The sequence below is a fragment of the Cnephaeus nilssonii genome, assembly GCF_951640355.1.
Source record: "Cnephaeus nilssonii genome assembly, chromosome: 20".
Classification (NCBI taxonomy): domain Eukaryota; kingdom Metazoa; phylum Chordata; class Mammalia; order Chiroptera; family Vespertilionidae; genus Cnephaeus; species Cnephaeus nilssonii.
The window spans coordinates 51,558,619-51,576,560 of record NC_137091.1 but is presented as its reverse complement, the minus strand read 5'-3'; the positions used below and the strand labels follow the sequence as shown (position 1 = coordinate 51,576,560).

The 17,942-nt window shown below is 50.9% G+C and overlaps 1 protein-coding gene across 1 annotated transcript; it reads left to right on the top strand.

Moving 5' to 3' along the window:
* The first annotated feature begins 3,810 nt into the window (after nucleotides 1-3,810).
* LOC307092770 (uncharacterized protein) lies at nucleotides 3,811-17,642 on the top strand. The gene is made up of 5 exons (XM_079760251.1): nucleotides 3,811-4,039; nucleotides 10,531-10,619; nucleotides 10,966-11,214; nucleotides 13,219-13,345; nucleotides 14,648-17,642. The coding sequence occupies exons 3-5, from the start codon at nucleotides 11,182-11,184 to the stop codon at nucleotides 15,970-15,972; spliced, it is 1,485 nt and encodes a 494-aa protein (XP_079616377.1). The 5' UTR covers nucleotides 3,811-4,039; nucleotides 10,531-10,619; nucleotides 10,966-11,181; the 3' UTR covers nucleotides 15,973-17,642.
* Nucleotides 17,643-17,942: the final 300 nt, after the last annotated feature.

Here is a 17,942-nt window from a genome sequence, read left to right as displayed (position 1 = left end):
TGTCCAACTGCTGGTTTAGGCCTGATCCCTGTGTGGACATCCCCCAGGGGTCCCAGATTGGAGAGGGAGCAGGCTGGGCTGAGGGACACACCACCTCCCAGTGCACGAATTTCGTGCACTGGGCCTCTAGTATGTTTAGAAAAAGAAAGGGAGAGAAAGAAATATCTATGTTTGTGAGAGAGAGAGACGTTGATCAATTGCTTCCCATGCGCACCCCAACTGGGGATAAAACCTGCAACCTAGGTATGTGACCTGGCCAGGAATGAAACCCCTATCTTTTTGTGTACAGGATGGAACACCAATCAACCGAGCCACACCTGCCAGGGAAATCTTTCGTCATTTTTTTTTTTACAGTTTGACATAGGCATGAACCTAAGAAACAGTTATCATAGTCCTGGTAATGACCACATCTGTCCTTCATTGCTGGCCACATTCCACTGAGGACAGACTGACCACAAGGAGGACAGAAGAGCTTTGGGGTCAATATGGAGCTGCCATACTGACTGAGTAGAAGGTCTAAGTTTTTATTTTTAACAATTTTTAAAGATAGTAAAGTATAGCCCTAACTGGTTTGGCTCGGTGGATAGAGCATCGATCTGCCTGCGGACTGAAGGGTCCCAGGTTTGATTCCGGACAAGGGAATGTACCTTGGTTGCGGGCACAGCCTCAGTAGGAGGTGTGCAGGAGGCAGCTGATCGATGTTGCTCTCTCATTGATATTTCTAGCTCTCTATCCCTCTCCCTTCTTCTCTGTAAGAAATCAATAAAATATATATTTTAAAAAGAAAGATAGTAAAGTATAAGTGATATGCAATAAAACATTAAAGTTTATAGTTTTTTTTTAACTTTAGAACCTTTTTACTTTTTAAAATATATTTTTATTTCAGAGAGGAAGGGAGAGGGAGAGAGAGAGCAATATCCATAATGAGAATCATTAATTGGCCGCCTTCTGCACGCCCCCTAGCGGGGATCAAACCTGTAACCCAGTCATGTGCCTTGACCAGGAACTGAGCCCTGACCTCTATTAGTCTAGTGGTCGGCAAACTCATTGGTCAACAGAGCCAAATATCAACAGTACAACAATTGAAATTTCTTTTGAGAGCCAAATGTTTTAAACTTAAACTTCTAACACCACCTCTTCAAAATACACTCACCCAGGCCGTGGTATTTTGTGGAAGAGCCACACTCAAGGGGCCAAAGAGCCGCATGTGGCTCGTGAGCTGCAGTTTGCTGACAACTGCCCTAGCCTGTTTGGCTCAGTGGATAGAGCTTTGGCCAGCAGACTGAAGGGTCCTGAGTTCAATTCCGGTCAAGGGCACATGCCCTTGTAGGGGGTGTGCAGGAGGCAGCCAATCAATGATTCTCATCATTGATGTTTTCCCCTCCCTCTCCCTTCCTCTCTGAAATCAATACAAATATATTTTTAAAAACCTTATGCTCCCTTCTCTCTAAAAAGTCGTGTAAAGACTCTGAGTCAATCAATATACACTGAATGGCCAGATTATTATGATCTCTGAACGCATAATAATCTGGCCACTCAGTGTATATCCTATATAATAAAAGGCTAATATGCAAATTGTCCCCTCGACCAGTTCGACCCACAGGCAGGCTGGCCACTCAGTGTATGTTTCTAGTGTGTCATCCAGAACTTGAGATGGCTTGTTCTAACCAACCCTGTTCTAATCCTTCTCAGTCTCTTACGAGTGTCTTCCTCCCCTTTTGTGGGCATTGAAAATATCTAGATAATGGCCATAATCCGTCTGGCTCAGTTGATAGAGCATCGGCATACGGAGTGCAGGGTCCCAGGTTCGATTCCGGTCAAGGGCATGTACCTTGGTTGTGGGCACATCCCCAGTAGGAGGTGTGCAGGAGGCAGCTGATCGATGTTTCTCATTGATGTTTCTAACTCTCTATCCCTCTCCCTTCCTCTCTGTAAAAAATCAATAAAATATATCTTTAAAAACAAAAAACAAAAAACACTAGTTATCAGTGTTTTATAAAAAAATAAAAGCAAATTGTGGTAGGTAGTTTCTCTCATCAATGTTTCCATCTCTCTATCCTCCCTCTAAAACCAATAAAAACATATCTAAAAAATAAAATAAGATGTACAACTGCCATTCTCTGGAGCATTTTCTTAATCAGTTGAGATTTGCTTCCCAGCAATTATCATTTTGGGTCAAGTAAACTCATAAAAATTCTCTACAGGTTTGAATATTTCTTACCTATCATAGCGCTAGCCAGTTTGGTTCGATTCAGGTCAGGAACAAATGCTGTGTTGTGGGCTGGATCCCCAGTAGGGAGCATGCTGGAGGCTGCCAATCAATGATTCTCTCTCATCGTTGATGTTCCTGTCTCTCTCCTTCCTTTCTCTCTGAAATCAATAATATATGTTTTAAAAAGTATGAAGAATCACAAAACCTTGGGTGACCATTCCAGTCTCGTGCTCACTTCAATTCTGCTTTCTCAGGCTTCACTGCTAAAACTTCTCTGAGGTCTTAACTGTTTTCAGCATCCACCAATGCTTCACCAGAACTATTGCCTAATCACTATATAGCCCATTGTTAATAGCTTTCTGTAATTTTGCATTTTGTTTTTATTGATTTTTAGAGAGGAAGGGAAAAAAAGAAACTTCAATGTGAAAGAGAAACATCAATAGGCTGGCATGGCTCAGTGGTTGAGCATTGACCGATGATGACCCAGGACCGTGGTCGGCAAACTGCGCCTCGAGAGCCACATGCGGCTCTTTGGCCCCTTGAGTGTGGCTCTTCCACAAAATACCACGGCCTGGGCGAGTCTATTTTGAAGAAGTGGCGTTAGAAGAAGGTTAAGTTAAAAAAATTTGGCTCTCAAAAGAAATTTCAATCTTTGTACTGTTGATATTTGGCTCTGTTGACTAATGAGTTTGCCGACCACTGAACCTGGAGGTCAGGGTTCGATTCCCTCTCAGGGCACATGCCCAGGTTGTGGGCACCATCCCCTGCCTGGGTAGTTCAGGAGGCAGCCAATCCATGATTCTCATCATTGATGTTTCTATCTCCCTTCTCAAATCAATTAAAAAATATATTTTTTAAAAAAGGCTGCCCTGAGGGGGAGTGGAATTCGCCACCCGTAGTTCCAACTAAATGAGCCGCACAGGTCAGGGCAATTTTGCATTTTAAACCTTTTTTTCTTTTCTGAGAAAAGTTCAATTGCCCAAGGAAGTGAGTCCCTGCAATCACAAGAAAAGTGATCAATTCCCAGTGAGGAGTTGAAATCAATGGAAGGCACTCCCAGCATGTAAAATGCAAATTGCAAAAATCTTATTAACAATGTCTTTTTCGTGATTCGAAGGCCGGAAAGGAAATAATTCTGGTGAAACAGCGGGTGGTGAAAACTCTGGAACCGTTTGCTCCATAGGCTCTGAAGCCTTGAGGGGCCGGGATGGCGCGGGGTGAGGGGGCGCATCTGAAATAGTACCTTTAGCTCCTGAGAACGAGCTAAACTTCACAGAAGTTGGAGCTACTGTCTCCAAACACAACTCTCCCCGGAAACCTGAGTCCTGGTGCTTTACGGAGGGACCGAGGTCGCTCAACGCCCTCGCACCCACAGACCCCGTTTCCCAGCGCCGGGCGGGTCCACATTTTCCTGCGGGAGGTCCCAGCGGCAGCAGCAGAGGCAGAGCCAGCAGCAGACCGCGGGAACTACATTACCCGGCGTTCTCTGCGCCGAGTGGCAGCCACGCTGAGCCAATGAAGGCCCGGGATGGAGGCGTCCCCTGGTGTGGCCCCGAGCGTGGGGCGGGGCTTCCGGCGCCCTCCTCCCGGCGGTCATTTTGGCTGGTTGGGTGTGTTCCTCCCGGCGGCGGGTCCGGAGCGCGGGGGTCGCGGCCGGTGGACGAGGCGGAGAAGGCGTCGGGAGGGCCGTGTCCACCGCAGGAAGGCGGGTCTGAGGCTCGGCTTGGCGCCGCCGGAGAGGGTCCGCACCGGGGCCGGGACGCGAACCGCCGCCCCGCTCCGCCCACTGACCCGGATGGCGGCGGCCCGCCGAGGCGCCCGGCTGAGGTGAGCGCGTCCCGCGGGGCCTCCCCGCCGCCCCCTCCCAACCCTGCAGCCCGGGGCGGGCGCCCGTCCCCTCCTGCCGCCCAGGCCCCGCGTCGGGACCGCGAGGCGCTCGGAGCTGGGGTCCCTCCCGTTTCTGGTCGCGGGCGTGGACGTGGGGCGCCCTGTTGGGGTGTGAGAGAGGTTTCAGCCGGTGGAACCGGTCAGTGCGGAACCGAGGACCGGAGAGCCGGGGGACCGGGAGAGCCGGGGGGACCGGGAGAGCCGGGGGACCGGAGAGCCGGGGGATTGGGAGAGCCGGGGGGGACCGGGAGAGCCGGGGGGGACCGGGAGAGCCGGGGGGACCGGGAGAGCCGGGGGGGGGGGGACCCGGAGAGCCGGGGGGACCGGTGGATCGGGAAAGCCGGGGGGACCGGGGGGGACCGGGAGAGCCGGGGGGGACCGGGAGAGCCGGGGGGGGGGGGACCCGGAGAGCCGGGGTGCGCGGTGCCTGCGGGGCACTGGGGTGGAGGCCCGGTCGCGCCTGGATTACTAGTCTGTGTGCCCTGCCTGCGTTCTCCTGGCGCCAGGGTGGACTTATTGAATTTAATTAATTTATTAATTTGACTGATTTTAAAAAAAATTTTTAAGCGAAAGCAGAGTTTGATGGAGAGAGAGAGAGACTCCCTCTAGCCGGGAGGGGACTCGGACCCAAGGAGGTTGCCCTGGTTGACTGACTCGAGAGCGGACGGGAGAAAGAGAGACATGGTTTTGCTATTCCACTCATTTATGAATTCATTGTTTTTTTCTCTTAAAAAGTATTTTATTTATTTATTATTTATTTTTAATATATTTTATTGACAGAGAGGAAGGAGAGGGATAGAGAGTTAGAAACATGGATCAGCTGCCTCCTGCACACCCCACTGGGGATGTGCCCGCAACCCAGGTACATGCCCTTGACCGGAATCGAACCTGGGACCCTTCAGTCTGCAGGCTGACGCTCTATCCACTGAGCCACACCGGTCAGTGCTCTGTTTATTTTTAAGAATTTTTTTTAAATTGATTTCAGAGAGGAAGGGAGAAAGAGAGAGAGATGGAAACATCAATGATGAGAGAGAAATCATGGATGGACTGCCTCCTGCACGCCCCACACTGGGGATCCAGCCCCCAACCCCGGGCATGTGCCCTGACCTCCTGGTTCGTAGGTCATTGCCCAACCGCTGACCCACACCTGCTCCGGCCGAGGCTGCTTCTCGTTTGTGCCCTGACTGGTATGTGTCAGGACGTGGCTTTCATCAACTGAGCTATTTTCCCCTGGCGCCATGGAGGGACATTAGGGTTTTGCAAGATTCCCAGAGTCCGTTTGAGGTGAGAACAGACTGAAGGAGAGTGATGGAGGCACTAGGCATTGAAATTTTTGTTCAAGCCCTAGCTGGTTTGGCTCAGTGGATGGAGCGTCAGCCTGCGGACCCAAGGGTCCCCGGTTCGATTCCAGTCAAGGGCACATGCCTGGGTTGCAGGCTCCGTCCAAGGTGCAGGAGGCTGCCAATCCACGCTGCTCAGCCAGAAGCCCTGAGCCGGGCTCTCAGCTGGTGAGCACAGCGGCAGTGGTGGGAGCCTTCCCGCCTCCGTGGCAGCGCTAAGGATGTCCGACTGACGTCAGTTAGACATCCCCGAGGGCTCCCTGACTTCGAGAGGGCGCAGGCAGGACTGAGAGACCCCCCCCCCCCATACTTCTTATACTGTTCTTTACATCCCCAGGACTTGTAATTGCCAATTTGTATTTCTTAATCCCTTCCCCCTTTTCACCTGGTCCCCCAACGCCCTTCCATCTAGCACCCATCAGAATGAGCTGTGTATCTATGAGGTTTTTTCTCTTTTGTGTGTTCATTTTGTTTTTGTAGAGTCCACATGTAAGTGTAACCATTAGTATTTGTCTTTGTGTCTAGTAAGATTTCATTTTACTTTTTTTAAAGGAAGGTGAGAAAAGCGAGGATAAGTTCAAGATCCAGGACTGAGGATTTTTAAAAAGATTTTTTTATTGATGTTCATTTTTTTTAACACACACACAAACACAAACACAAACGAGCATGCAGTGAGTATTACTGATTTTAGAGAAAGAGGAAGGGAGAGGGGGAGAGCGAGAGAGAGAAACATTGAACAGCTGTCTCCCACACACACACCCCAGCCAGGGATTCCGCCCACAGCCCGGGCCTGTGCCCTGACCAGGAATTGAGTTGTCAGCCTTTCAGGCACAGGACAATGCCCATCCAGCTGAGCCACACCGGTCAGGGCTGTTGATTTCTCGATGACAGCCATTCTCACAGATGTGGGGTGATCGCTCCTTGTAGTTTTAAATTGCATTTCTCTGTTGATTAGTGACAGCGATTGTCTTGTCATATGTCTATTGGTCATCTGTATGTCATCTTTAGAGAAATCTCTATTCAGGTCCTCTGCCCATTTTTTAATCGGATTGCTTGTTTTTTTGGCATTAAGTTTTATGAGTTCCTTACATATTTTGCCTTTTAAAATGTGATATTGAGGAATATTTTCTTAATAGGTTGGTTTTTGTTTTGTTAATCATTTCTTTGCTGTGCAAAAACTCTTTAAGAGTAATATCAGAGAGTTTACTGCCTATGTTTTCTCTAGGAGTTTTTTGTTTTGGGTCTTACATTTAGTTCTTTAACCAATTTTGAGTTTATTCTTCTATATGGTGTAAGATAGTAGTTTTTTAAAAAATATATTTTATTAACTTTTTACAGAGAGGAAGGAAGAGGGATAGAGAGTTAGGAACATCGATGAGAGAGAAACATCGACCAGCTGCCTCCTGTACACCCCCTAATGGGGATGTGCCCGCAACCAAGGTACATGCCCTTGACCGGAATCGAACCTGGGACCTTTCAGTCCACAGACCGATGCTTTATCCACTGAGCCACACCGGTCAGGGCAGTTTTGTGGGGTGTTTTTGGTTGCATGTTTCTGTCTTAATTTTTCCAACACCGGTTATTGAAGGGACTGTCTTTACCCCATTGTATATTCTTTATTTTCTTTGTCATAGGTTAATTGGTTCTATGTGTTTTTATGCCAGTACCATGCTTTTTAAATTATAGCCTTGTAGTATCATGGTTAAATCTACTCCTGGGTATTTTATTATGCAATGGTATATGGAATTTTCTTAATTTTTTAAAAAGTTATTTTCCTTTTTTTTTCTATTTTAAATTTCTTTATTTTAATATTCTTTTATTAGTTTCTCTTTCTGATAGTATGTTATTTATATAAAATGCACCTGATTTCTGAATATTCATTTTACATCCCACTACTTTTCTGAATTTGTCAGTTTTAATAGATTGTTTTTGGTGGATTCTTTAGGGTTGTCCATGTATAGTATTATGTCATTTGCAAATAATGTCTGTTTTACTTCTTTTTAATTTTGATGACTTCTCCATTGAGTATGATGTTAGCCTTTGGTTTGCCATTAGGCCTTCATTATGTTGCATTATGTTCCTTCTATTCCCACTCTACCGGATGCTGGGCTCTAGTTGGTGTTTCTACTAACTAAAAGGTCACTAATTCTATTCTGATCAGGCACATATCAAGGTTGTGGGTTTGATCCCCAGTCAGGGTACATATGGGAGGCAACTGAACAATGTTTCTCTCTCTCCCTCTCCTTCTTCTGTCTCCAAAATAAATAAATATATATATGTTGGTTTTTTTGTTTGTTTTTTTTTTAAATTTCAGGGAGGAAGGAAGAAGGAGAGAGAGATAGAAACATCAATGATGAGAGAGAACCACCAATCGGCCGTCTCCCGCATTCTCCCACTGGGAATCGAGCCCGAAACCCGGGCATGTGCCCTGACCAGGAAAGTAATCCAGAACCCTTCAGTCCATAGGCCGATGCTCTATCCACTGAGCCAAACTGGCCAGGGCTAGATGTTGGATCTTGTCAAGTGCTTTTTCTGCAACTATGGATATGATCATACAGTTTTGTTTATGTAGTATCATGTTAATTGATTTGCATATATTGAACCATCTTTGCATCCCAGGAATAAACCCCACTTCATCATAGTGTATGATCTCTCTGTTTTTTTATTGTTGTTAATCCTCAGCGGAGGATGCTTTCCCATTGAGTGGAAAGGAGTGGGAGAGACAGAGAGAAACATTGATTGGTTGCCTCCCACTTGCGCCCCCACAAGGGGATCAAGCTAGCAACTGGTACCTGCCCTTGACCGGAATTGAACCCGGGACTCTTCAGTCTCTGGGCCAGTGCTCAATGCACTGAGTCAAACTGGCTAGGGCTCTCTCTGTTTTGTATTTAATCCTCACCCAAATATACATTTTTATTGATTTGAGAGAGAGGAAGGGAGAGGTGGAGAGTGAGTGAGAAACATCAGTGTGAGAAAGAAACATTGATGGATTGCCTCAAGCACACACCCCGACCAGGGATTGAACCCACAATCCTGGGTATGTGCCCTAACGGGGAATCGAACCTGCAACCTTGTGGTGTATGGGACGACATCAGGGCTGATCTTTGTAATGTATTGCAGAGTTCAGTTTGCTCATTTTCTTTTCTTTTCTTTTTCTTTTTTTTTGAGGGTTATTGGCCTATAGCATTCTTTTTTTGTGATGCCTTTGCCCGGTTGTGGTTTCAGGTAATGATGGCCTTGTAAACATGTTTGGAAGGCTTCCCTCTTGTTGAATTTTTTGACAAAATTCACCTGAGGTACCATCTGGTCCAGGGCTTTTGTTTGTTGTTATTGGTCTGGTGGGTTCAGTGTTTCTGTTTTTAGAAAATTTTCTCTTTAGGCTAATTTGTTGACATTTACTCAGATTATCTATCTATCTTCTATAATAATAAAAGGTAATATGCTAATTAGACCGCTGACCTTCTGGACGAAGCCGGGGCTGTGAGGGAAGCCCGGGCCCCGGGTGCCAGAGGGAAGCCGGTGCCAGCAGTCAGGGGAAGGAAGACCTCTTGCACTAATTTCGTGCATCGGGCCTCTAGTTTTTTTTACAATGCTTTTGTATTTCTGTGGTGTCATTATCATTTCTCTTTTGATTCTGATTTTATTTGGGTCCTCTTTTTTTCCTTGATGAATCTGGTTAGTTTATCAATTTTGCTTATCTTGTTAAAGAGCCACCTCTTTTTTTAAAAAAATATTTCATTGATTTTTTTTTTACAGAGAGGAAGGGAGAGAGAGTTAGAAACATCCATGAGAGAGAAACATCAGTCAGCTGCCCCCTGCACACCCCCCTACTGGGGATGTGCCCGCAACCAGGGCACATGCCCTTGACCAGAATCGAACCTGGGACCTTTGAGTCCACAGGCCGACACTCTGTCCACTGAGCCAAACCGGTCAGGGCTAAAGAGCCACCTCTTGTTTTCATTAAACTTTTGTATTTTTTAGACTGTTTTGTTTACTTCTGGTCTGACCTTTATTCTTTTATTTATTGACTAGAGGCCCGTTGCACGAAGAGATTCGTGCAATAGGCCTTCCTTCCCTTGGCTCCCAGCACCGGTTTTCCTCTGGCACCCGGGACCTAGGCCTTTGCTGCAGACTCCGGCCAGAGTCTGCCGTCTTCGTCTTGGCTGCAGACTCCGGAGTCTGCAGTCTCCATTTTCTCTCTGGCCAGAGTGCTGCTCCTCCCGTGGATCCCTTCACCCCCCGCCCTCCCTCTCATAGCAGGCATCCTGCCCCGTCTGGCCACTCCTCATCTGGAGCAGCTGGGTGGCAGCCAGCTTTCTCCTTCTAATTTGCATATTCCCTCCTGATTGGCTAGTGAGAATAGTGGAGTGATGGTTAATTTGCATGTTTCTCTTTTATTAGTGTATATATTTTTCCTGTGTGTGTTGTTATTTGAGGTAAGCCTATATTGCTATATGATTTTTCTCTCAGAACTGTTTTGGCTGTGTCCCATAGATTGTGTGTCACTGTGTTTTTATTTTTGTCTCATATCTTCCTCCGCTCTCCCACTCCCCAATTTGCTCTTTATAACGTTGCTCAACTGTTGTTGTTTTTTTTTCATGAGCATATTATTTAATTCTCAGCGCTACTTCATTTTTTTAAAATTTCTTTATTGATTAAGGTATCACATATTTGTCCTCATCCCCCCATTCCCATCCCACACCCCTCCCCACGCATGCTGGTTTTTTTTTTTTGTTTTTTTTGTTTTTTAATATAGTTCATTGATTTCAGAGAGGAAGGGAGAGGGAGAGAGACAGTGACATGCAGTGATGAGAGAGACTTACACGGAATGGCCTGGGTTCCCCCAGCAGGAATTGCCTCCTGAGCAGGGTGTGGGCCGATGGTTTTGTCTCAGCACCTCAGCTCCTGTTCTTTCCTCTCCTGCGTCCTGAAGCTCTCGGTGTAGCTACTGACGCTTGATGAGAGACACGCACATTTCCCTGGAACATTCCCGACAGAACGGAGAGATTCAGGAGATATTGTCTGAATCTGATTTTCATGTAATGTGTTGGCCTCATGCGTGGACTAATGGCTCTGTGTCCTGCCTGACAGGTCTAAGCAGTGAACGCTGGATGCTCTCAGCACGGGACTGCGTTCGGACCTTCCTGGGAAGCCAGAGCCACAGGCGCATCCTGATCCTGGTGAGCACCTGTGGGGGAGAAAGAAACCCTCCCCGCCCTCCAGCGTCCTCTGGCTGGTCTGGCAACCAAATGGGAATAACACACGAGGTGACAAAGGCTCGGCTCCAGAGACACGGGAGCGCGAGAGCATCGTCGGTGTCAGAGCTGGGCTGTGTGACTGTGAAGGTGGCTGATACAGGAGTTGGGAGAAATGGGGTACTTCCTGGCGTCTGAAGTCATGTCTCTAAACACATAAGCGATCAGTTGCTGGCAACTCCCCAGGAGTCTGGGCACGGCCCCTTTAAGAAAAAGCTGCCCTTGCAGCCTGGACGCCCCTGGCACTGCTGCTTCCCTCTGTCTCTTCCAGGAGGTTCTGCCGTGGGCCGCCCAGCGCGGGGGCCTCTGGAGCTGTGGGAGCATCGTCGCCCAGAAAGCCCTGTGTGGAGCGGTGTCTGGTGGAGCCAATGACGGTCCCGGGCTGGCGGCATCCTCCTGGTGACGGCTCCTCGTGCGGAGACGCTGGGTGCGAAGACCGGACTGAGAAGGCGGGGCGGGCGCCGCTGTCCTCGTTGCTCAGAGTACAATGGCAGTGGCTTCACCGAGGGGTCTGGCTGAGGTGAGTGCACCCCCCCACACACACCCCCACGCCCCCAAGCAAACCCTAAAGCCCCAGGACCATGAGGCGCTCATGGTGACACCCACAGGGCCAGCCCTGCAGAGAGGGGAGCTGCCCTGAGCCAGGTGATGGGGGGGCTGAAGTGGTGCGGGGCGGGGGTCACCGGAGGAGAAACACGATGTGCGTGAGGGACGTAAAGGCTCGCCAAGGGGCCGTTCACCGGAGGACAGAGGGGGAGGCTGGGTGACGGGGTTGAGCTGAGGATCCGATCCTGAGTGCAGACAGTTGGCCCGGGTCTCCTGGCTCCAGCCCTGGGCCCAGGTGCGGGGGATCGGAGCCCAGGAGCTCCCCCTCGCTGTCTCCGTCCCCTCCCCTCTGCCCACTGGTTCCTGTCGCTGTCGGCACCCGTGAGGGCGGGTTGGGGGGGTGGTCCTGGTCCTGGTCCCGGTCCCCTGCATCTGCTGGGGAAGCATCAAAGCCAGGCTGGTCCTGTGGAGGCTGTTCCCGGCACAGGGGCCGGTCTGTGCGAATTGACAGGCACAGAGAAAACAGCAGGACGAACGGGGAGGAAGCTCCCACAGGCCGGGCGAGATGTACGTGATTGTAGCCGTGGGGGTGGGAGCAGGGAGCCCGGGAGGACAGTTCTTGTCTTAGCAGCTAGGGGTCTGGGAGCGCCCTAACGGCCGGAGCAGTCAGGACGGCGTGATTTCAGTCCAGAGTTTGACGTAATTCAGAAAACGGAGTGTGGGCAGTTGGCTATAAAAGTCTACAGGTGTGAGACAAGGGTCAGCATCAGACACCTGATAGGACGGTGGTGGGCACTGTGAATGGAGGGGAGTCGGGTGGTGTGTGAGTGATGGACCGGGAGGAAGAGGGCTGGGCGCCCGGCCGGAGGGACGGCTGTCACACACAGTGAGGGGGGGAAGGTCAGTTAGCAGGTGGCCGGGCTTCCATGGAGGAGTGGACAGGAGGTGGAGAAGGCTGGGGTGTCGGAGCGAGGAGACTGACCTGAAGGCAATTCTTGACTCGCCGGAGCTTTATGGGGTTTCATGGAGCCGGGGTGTGTTAGTCGGGCTGTTAGATGAGCTCGTCTCTCAGGTGAGGGGCTGCGTCATGTCCCCTTAAACTTATGTGTTAAAGTCCTTCATCCCCTCAGGCCGTGACTGGCGGTGGCGACAGGATCCTCACCGATGGGCTCTGATGCAGGTGCTGGGACTGTGCGCCCACGGAAAGCAGTAGCTCAGGAGGCATGCGGGCGGGCATGAGGAGAGGGCTGAGGCTCTCTTCGGCAGCACGTGTACTAGCATTGGAACAACAGGGTAGATTGGGGTGGCCCGTAAGTAAGAGAAGAAAAGGGGGCATCGGTTCAACACGGGATAGAGGACCTGGGTGTCTCGAGGCTGAGAAGCGAGGATCCTAGCCGACGGGGCCTTCACAGTGGCCATGAGGGTCCATGTGGTCTGTGACAGCACGAGGGCCTGTTGGTGCGAGTACTTTTTTTAAATAAAAATAGTATATATTTACTTTACAGATTTCAGAGAGGAAGGAAGAGGGAGGGAGAGAGAAAAACATCAATGATGAGAGAGAATCATTGATCTGCATGCCCCACACGGGATGGAGCCTGCCACCTGGGATTGTGCCCTGACTAGTAATTAAACGCTGACCTGGTTCATAGGTGGCCACGCAGCCCTGGAGCCACGCCGGCCAGGCTGGGCCACGTACTTTTGGTGCCATGTGATGGGTGACGTGTCAGAAGTGCATGTGGAGAGGGAGTTTGAGGCAGTGGCCCCGGTCCTAGGCACTGGGGGCGCCAGTGAGGGTTGTAGGCACATTGGGTGCAGCGTGGAGGCCCCCAGGGAGGGCATTAGGGGTGCCGCCTGGCTGGGGTGCTGGGGAGCCTATGTGGGCCACCTGGGGATGAGGCCTGGGATTCCCTGGGCTGGGTGTTGGGGCAGATGTGAGGGGAGGTGGGTTGTTTGTAGCTTCCTCTCTACCTTGTGGCAGGGCCGTGTGAGCTTCGAGGACGTGGTCGTGTACTTCTCCTGGGAGGAGTGGGGGCTCCTGGACGAGACGCAGCGATGCCTCTACCACGACGTGATGCTGGAGAACTTGGCCCTGGTGACCTCACTGGGTAAGTCCTCCCACCCACCCAGTGCCGGGTTAGACTCCTCTCTCTCTCTCTAAAAAAATACTGTTACTGGTCTCAGAGAAGGGGGAGAGGGTGAGAGAGAGAGTGAGAGAGGAGTGAGAGAAACCTCAATGATGAGAGAGAATCATGGATTGGCTGCCTCCTGCACGCCCCCGCACTGGGGATGGAGCCCACAACCCAGGCCTGTGCCCTGACCGGAATCGAGCCCTGACCTCATGGTTCATAGGTCGACACTCAACCACCACGTCGCTGTGCTCCACCCTACCAGTTGCAGTTGGCCTTCAATGTTGTTGCGTTAGTGTCAGGCAGTACTTCCCAGTACCAGCTGGAGACCCCACCTGTGCTTGTTCTCCCAGGGTGCTCTGTTCTTCTCGTGTTGAGACCTTTTTCCCAATTGCCTGCCCGGGTAGACTCACTGCGAACCTGCAGCCCAGAACGTGCTCCCTCAGCTGACCTTGCTCTCCGTCCCCGCCTTCCCTGGCTGATAACCTTCCAGGCCATTCTGCCCACCTTTAATTTCCCATCTGTGCCTGTACGTGTTGTCACTGGTATGTCCCAAAGGTTGTTCTCACAAACTTCCTCTGAACTTTGTAATATATAGTTGTTCCCTGTTTGTTACGTTCAGAATTGCTCTGGGCCAGTGCTGGTTCCTCACTGGTTGCCTTAGGTGCCCCCATGATGGACGTGATTGTGAATGGCAGCAGGGGAGGGCATAGCAGGAGGGTGTGCTCAGATCACACCAGGACCTGTCCCGTGCCCCACTGCTTGCCTGCCTGCCCGTCCCCCTTCTTGACATTTCTCTCTGTCTCATTCTACCCTGACTCTGATCCTCTGTTGCCCATTGTTAGAGTTGATGTAATGTTGGGAGGGTTGCACACATCTTTAAAACAATCTGGCCCGGCTGGCATGGCGCAGCAGTTGAACATCGACCTGTGAACCAGGAGGTCACAGTTTGATTCCTGGTCAGGGCGGATGCCCCGTTTGCAGACTCAATCTCCAGTGTGGAGCGTGCAGGAGGCAGCTGATCAGTGGTTCTCTCTCATCACTGATGTTTCTCTCTCTCCCTCTCACTTCCTTTCTGTAGGCCATAAGAGGGGAGTCATTCGGTGACCCCCTTAATTCTTGGGGCTTTTAGAGTTCCAGTACTTAGTATAAAGCAGCCCCATTCACCATCCTGAAAGTAGTCCACTGCATTCAGTTCTGGGGTGTCCCTCACACATGTCTGTGATGGGACTGCTCCCTCCCCTGCTCAGTGTGCACTCAGCAGCCTTTCTGTGCATCCAGGTTGCTGGCGTGAAATGGAGGAGGCAGAGGCTGAGGAGGAGGCGGAGGTGGAGGAGGCGGCGCTGTCTGTGCAGGGTGTTTCTGTCCCACAGACATCACTGGGCCAGACGCCAAGTCCAGCTCCAGCCACTCGGGCGGCTCACCCCTGTGAGAAGTGTGTCCTGGTCGGGGGAGACGTGCTGTGCCTGACGGAGTTCCCAGGGGCCTGTGGGGCATGCGGAAGGCAGCCCTGGCTCACTGCGGGCCTGCATGAGCAGCACAGGGACGAGGAGCCGCTCTGGAGTGACGTGGATGCCGTGGACACGGCCTCGTTCGTGACGAGCTGCGGGTGCCACACGTCAGGGAACCCCTTTGCCTTCGCTTGTGGGGCCATCGGGGAGGACTTCCTGGCCATGGTGCGTCTTCTGCAGCATCAGGCCTCTCTCAGAGGGTCACAGCCCCCCAGCAGCTTCCAGTGTGGGGATGGGGAGGCCTTGCACAATGGGGGGAGCCATTACACTGGGAGTGACTATGAGCCACAACTCAGCCACGAATACAAACCCCTTCAGCACCAGCAGCTTCCCCCTCAAAGTCATTATGACTGTGATGATGGTGAGAAACCCTTTCACCAAAGCTCCCCGGTCTGTGATGGCCAGGCGCCTGACCCAGGACCGAGGTCATACGAGTGCAACGAATGCGGGAGATCCTTCAGCCAAAGCTACTACCTCATCCAGCACCACCGGATTCACACCGGAGCCAGGCCTTACAAGTGCAACGAGTGTGGGAAAGCCTTCACGTACAAACTCCGGCTGGTTCAGCACCTGCAGATCCACAACAGAGTGAAGCCTTACGAGTGTGGGGAGTGCAGGAAATCCTTCAGCTACAGCTCCACGCTCATCAAACACCAGCGCGTGCACACGGGAGCCCGGCCTTACAAGTGCGGCGAGTGTGGAAACTCCTTCAGTCAGAGCTCCAACCTTGTCCAGCACCAGAAAATTCACAACGGGGCGAGGCCTTACAAATGCAGCGAGTGCGGGAAATCTTTCAGCTACAAGTGCAAACTCGTGCAGCACCTGCGGATTCACACTGGTGAAAGGCCTTACGAGTGTGGGGATTGTGGGCGATCTTTCAGCCACAGCTCCACTCTCAACCAACACCGGAGAATTCACACTGGAGCCAGGCCTTACAAGTGTGACGAGTGTGAGAAATCTTTCAGCCAAAAGTCCAACCTCATTCAGCATCAGAGAGTTCACACGGGGGAAAGGCCTTACGAGTGTGGGGAGTGTGGGAAATCCTTTAGCCAAAGCTCCCACATCATTCAACACAGAAAACTTCATACCAGATGACCTCAGGAATGTGCAGTGACTTTGGGCAACGTGTCAGCCACTGCTCTGTTGTCAGTTTAACGACAGCTTAACCCAGAGATTCTTTAAAGATATTAACCTGTTTGCCCCAGAAAGTCTGCACGGGAGAAGCCTGAGACACGCCTCAGGGAACATGCTGCTTCCTGTTGGGAAGCCCTCTGCTGATGGTGAACTTGATGCTTCAGTGTCCACAGCAGGGAGATCCTCACCATGGATTATTTCGGTGCTCGGGAAGCTTTTATTTCCACTCCGCCGCTTCCTTTGTCTGAATTCGCACCCCTCCCAAGCCATCGCACACCTCTGCCATCCACTCCGAGGTTCCTCCTTTTTTCTGAATAATAGGGCATAATCTGGACTCAGTTTTCTTGGCTAAGGTCAGGCTGGGTAATGGTGTCTGGAAAAGAAGGGGTACCCTTCTCCCAGGCCTCCTGAGAGAGACGGACAGCACTTTGTGGTCCTCACTTACACCCTGGAGGCCAGCCCGGAGGAGGAGGTTGGGCTGGGACAACCTCCGGTGCTTCCACAGGTGCAGTCGGTTGCCTTCCCCGGGGCGGTCACACCATCTGCCGAGCACCATGATGAGGAGGCTGCTTCCCAGGCGCTGCACAGAGGGATCCTGTGCCTTCACGTCTCCAGCTGGGTGACTGCTGTTCGTGGTTGTAGGACTGCAGGGGCTGGGCTGAAACCATCATTTGTTTCAAAACACTGGGTGAGACATTGGGCAACCAGGCAGGGTGTGCCCTCCATGCCTGTTTCCGTGGCGGAAGGCTGGGGACGAGTGTCCTGTAGGGAGGCCATTGTCAGCAAATGCAGCTTTGGTCGTTTGGTTATTGCAGTTGTGTCTGAGCATGCTTCTGTTCCATCTGAGCGTGCTGCTGCACCGGAAGGAAGCGCAGACAGGAATGAGACCAGGTGGCCTGCTTCTGTGACCAGCCGAGAAACTGAGTCCATGCCAGCCAGAAAGACCCACGTCCGAGTGTCCTGCCCTGAGGGGGGCTCTGCTGCTCAGAGCATCGGAGTGGAAAGCAGTGCCGGGAGCCACACTTCCATCTGAGCGGCTTCCATGCATTGACACGCGTCGGGGCTGCACCTGTGGCCGTTGCTTCGTGTTGGCCTGTGTCCCTCAAACAGCCAGAATCATAACCACCAGTTACTCTCACTGTGTGCCCTTTTTAAGTCTCTCCCTCTGCTCTCAGCAAGAGGGGTTGATGTTAGTTTCTTTCACAGATTTATGTATTTTATAGAATTTTATATGATTCGTGTCATGAATTGTTCTCAAAGGTTTTAAATTTTGATTTCCTTCATGCTCATAGTATTACTTTTGAGCTTCATGCACATCAGTCACACTTATGTGAAGTACTTTATTCCTTCTGTTTGAATACTATTCTGTCTATGAATGTTTACATTTAATGGAGGACATTGACTTGTTTCCAACTTTTTGGCTATTAGTGTAAATGCATGTCCTTCAATGAATTAGCTATTCTAGCCACTCACCCTATGAGAAACACTGTCACTCTAAAATTCTCACTTTTCTCTAAAACAACCCCTCCTGACTTTGTCCCCACCCCCCAGTCACACTTCTCCTTCCCAAACTACAGCTCTTGGCTGTTCCTGAATAAACACACTGCTGAGGAAAAGGACTTTTATTTTAATGTCAGCATTATATACATCTACACTAATAAAAGTGAAAGATGCAAATTGACCGTACCTTCGCGACACTCACCAGCCAATCAGGAGTGAGTATGCAAATCAACTCAAGAAACACGGTGGGTTAATTTGCATACACAGGCGCTGAGCGGCTGGGGGCGGGATGCACGCATTCCACACCACCCCAGCTGCTCGGGGCCTCTGGGCAGCATGGGAAGGCAGAAAGGTGGCTCCGGCCGGAGCAAAGGCGGTGCCTGTAGCCAGGGGAAGGAAGGCCCACTCTTGCACGAATCTTCGTGCATCGG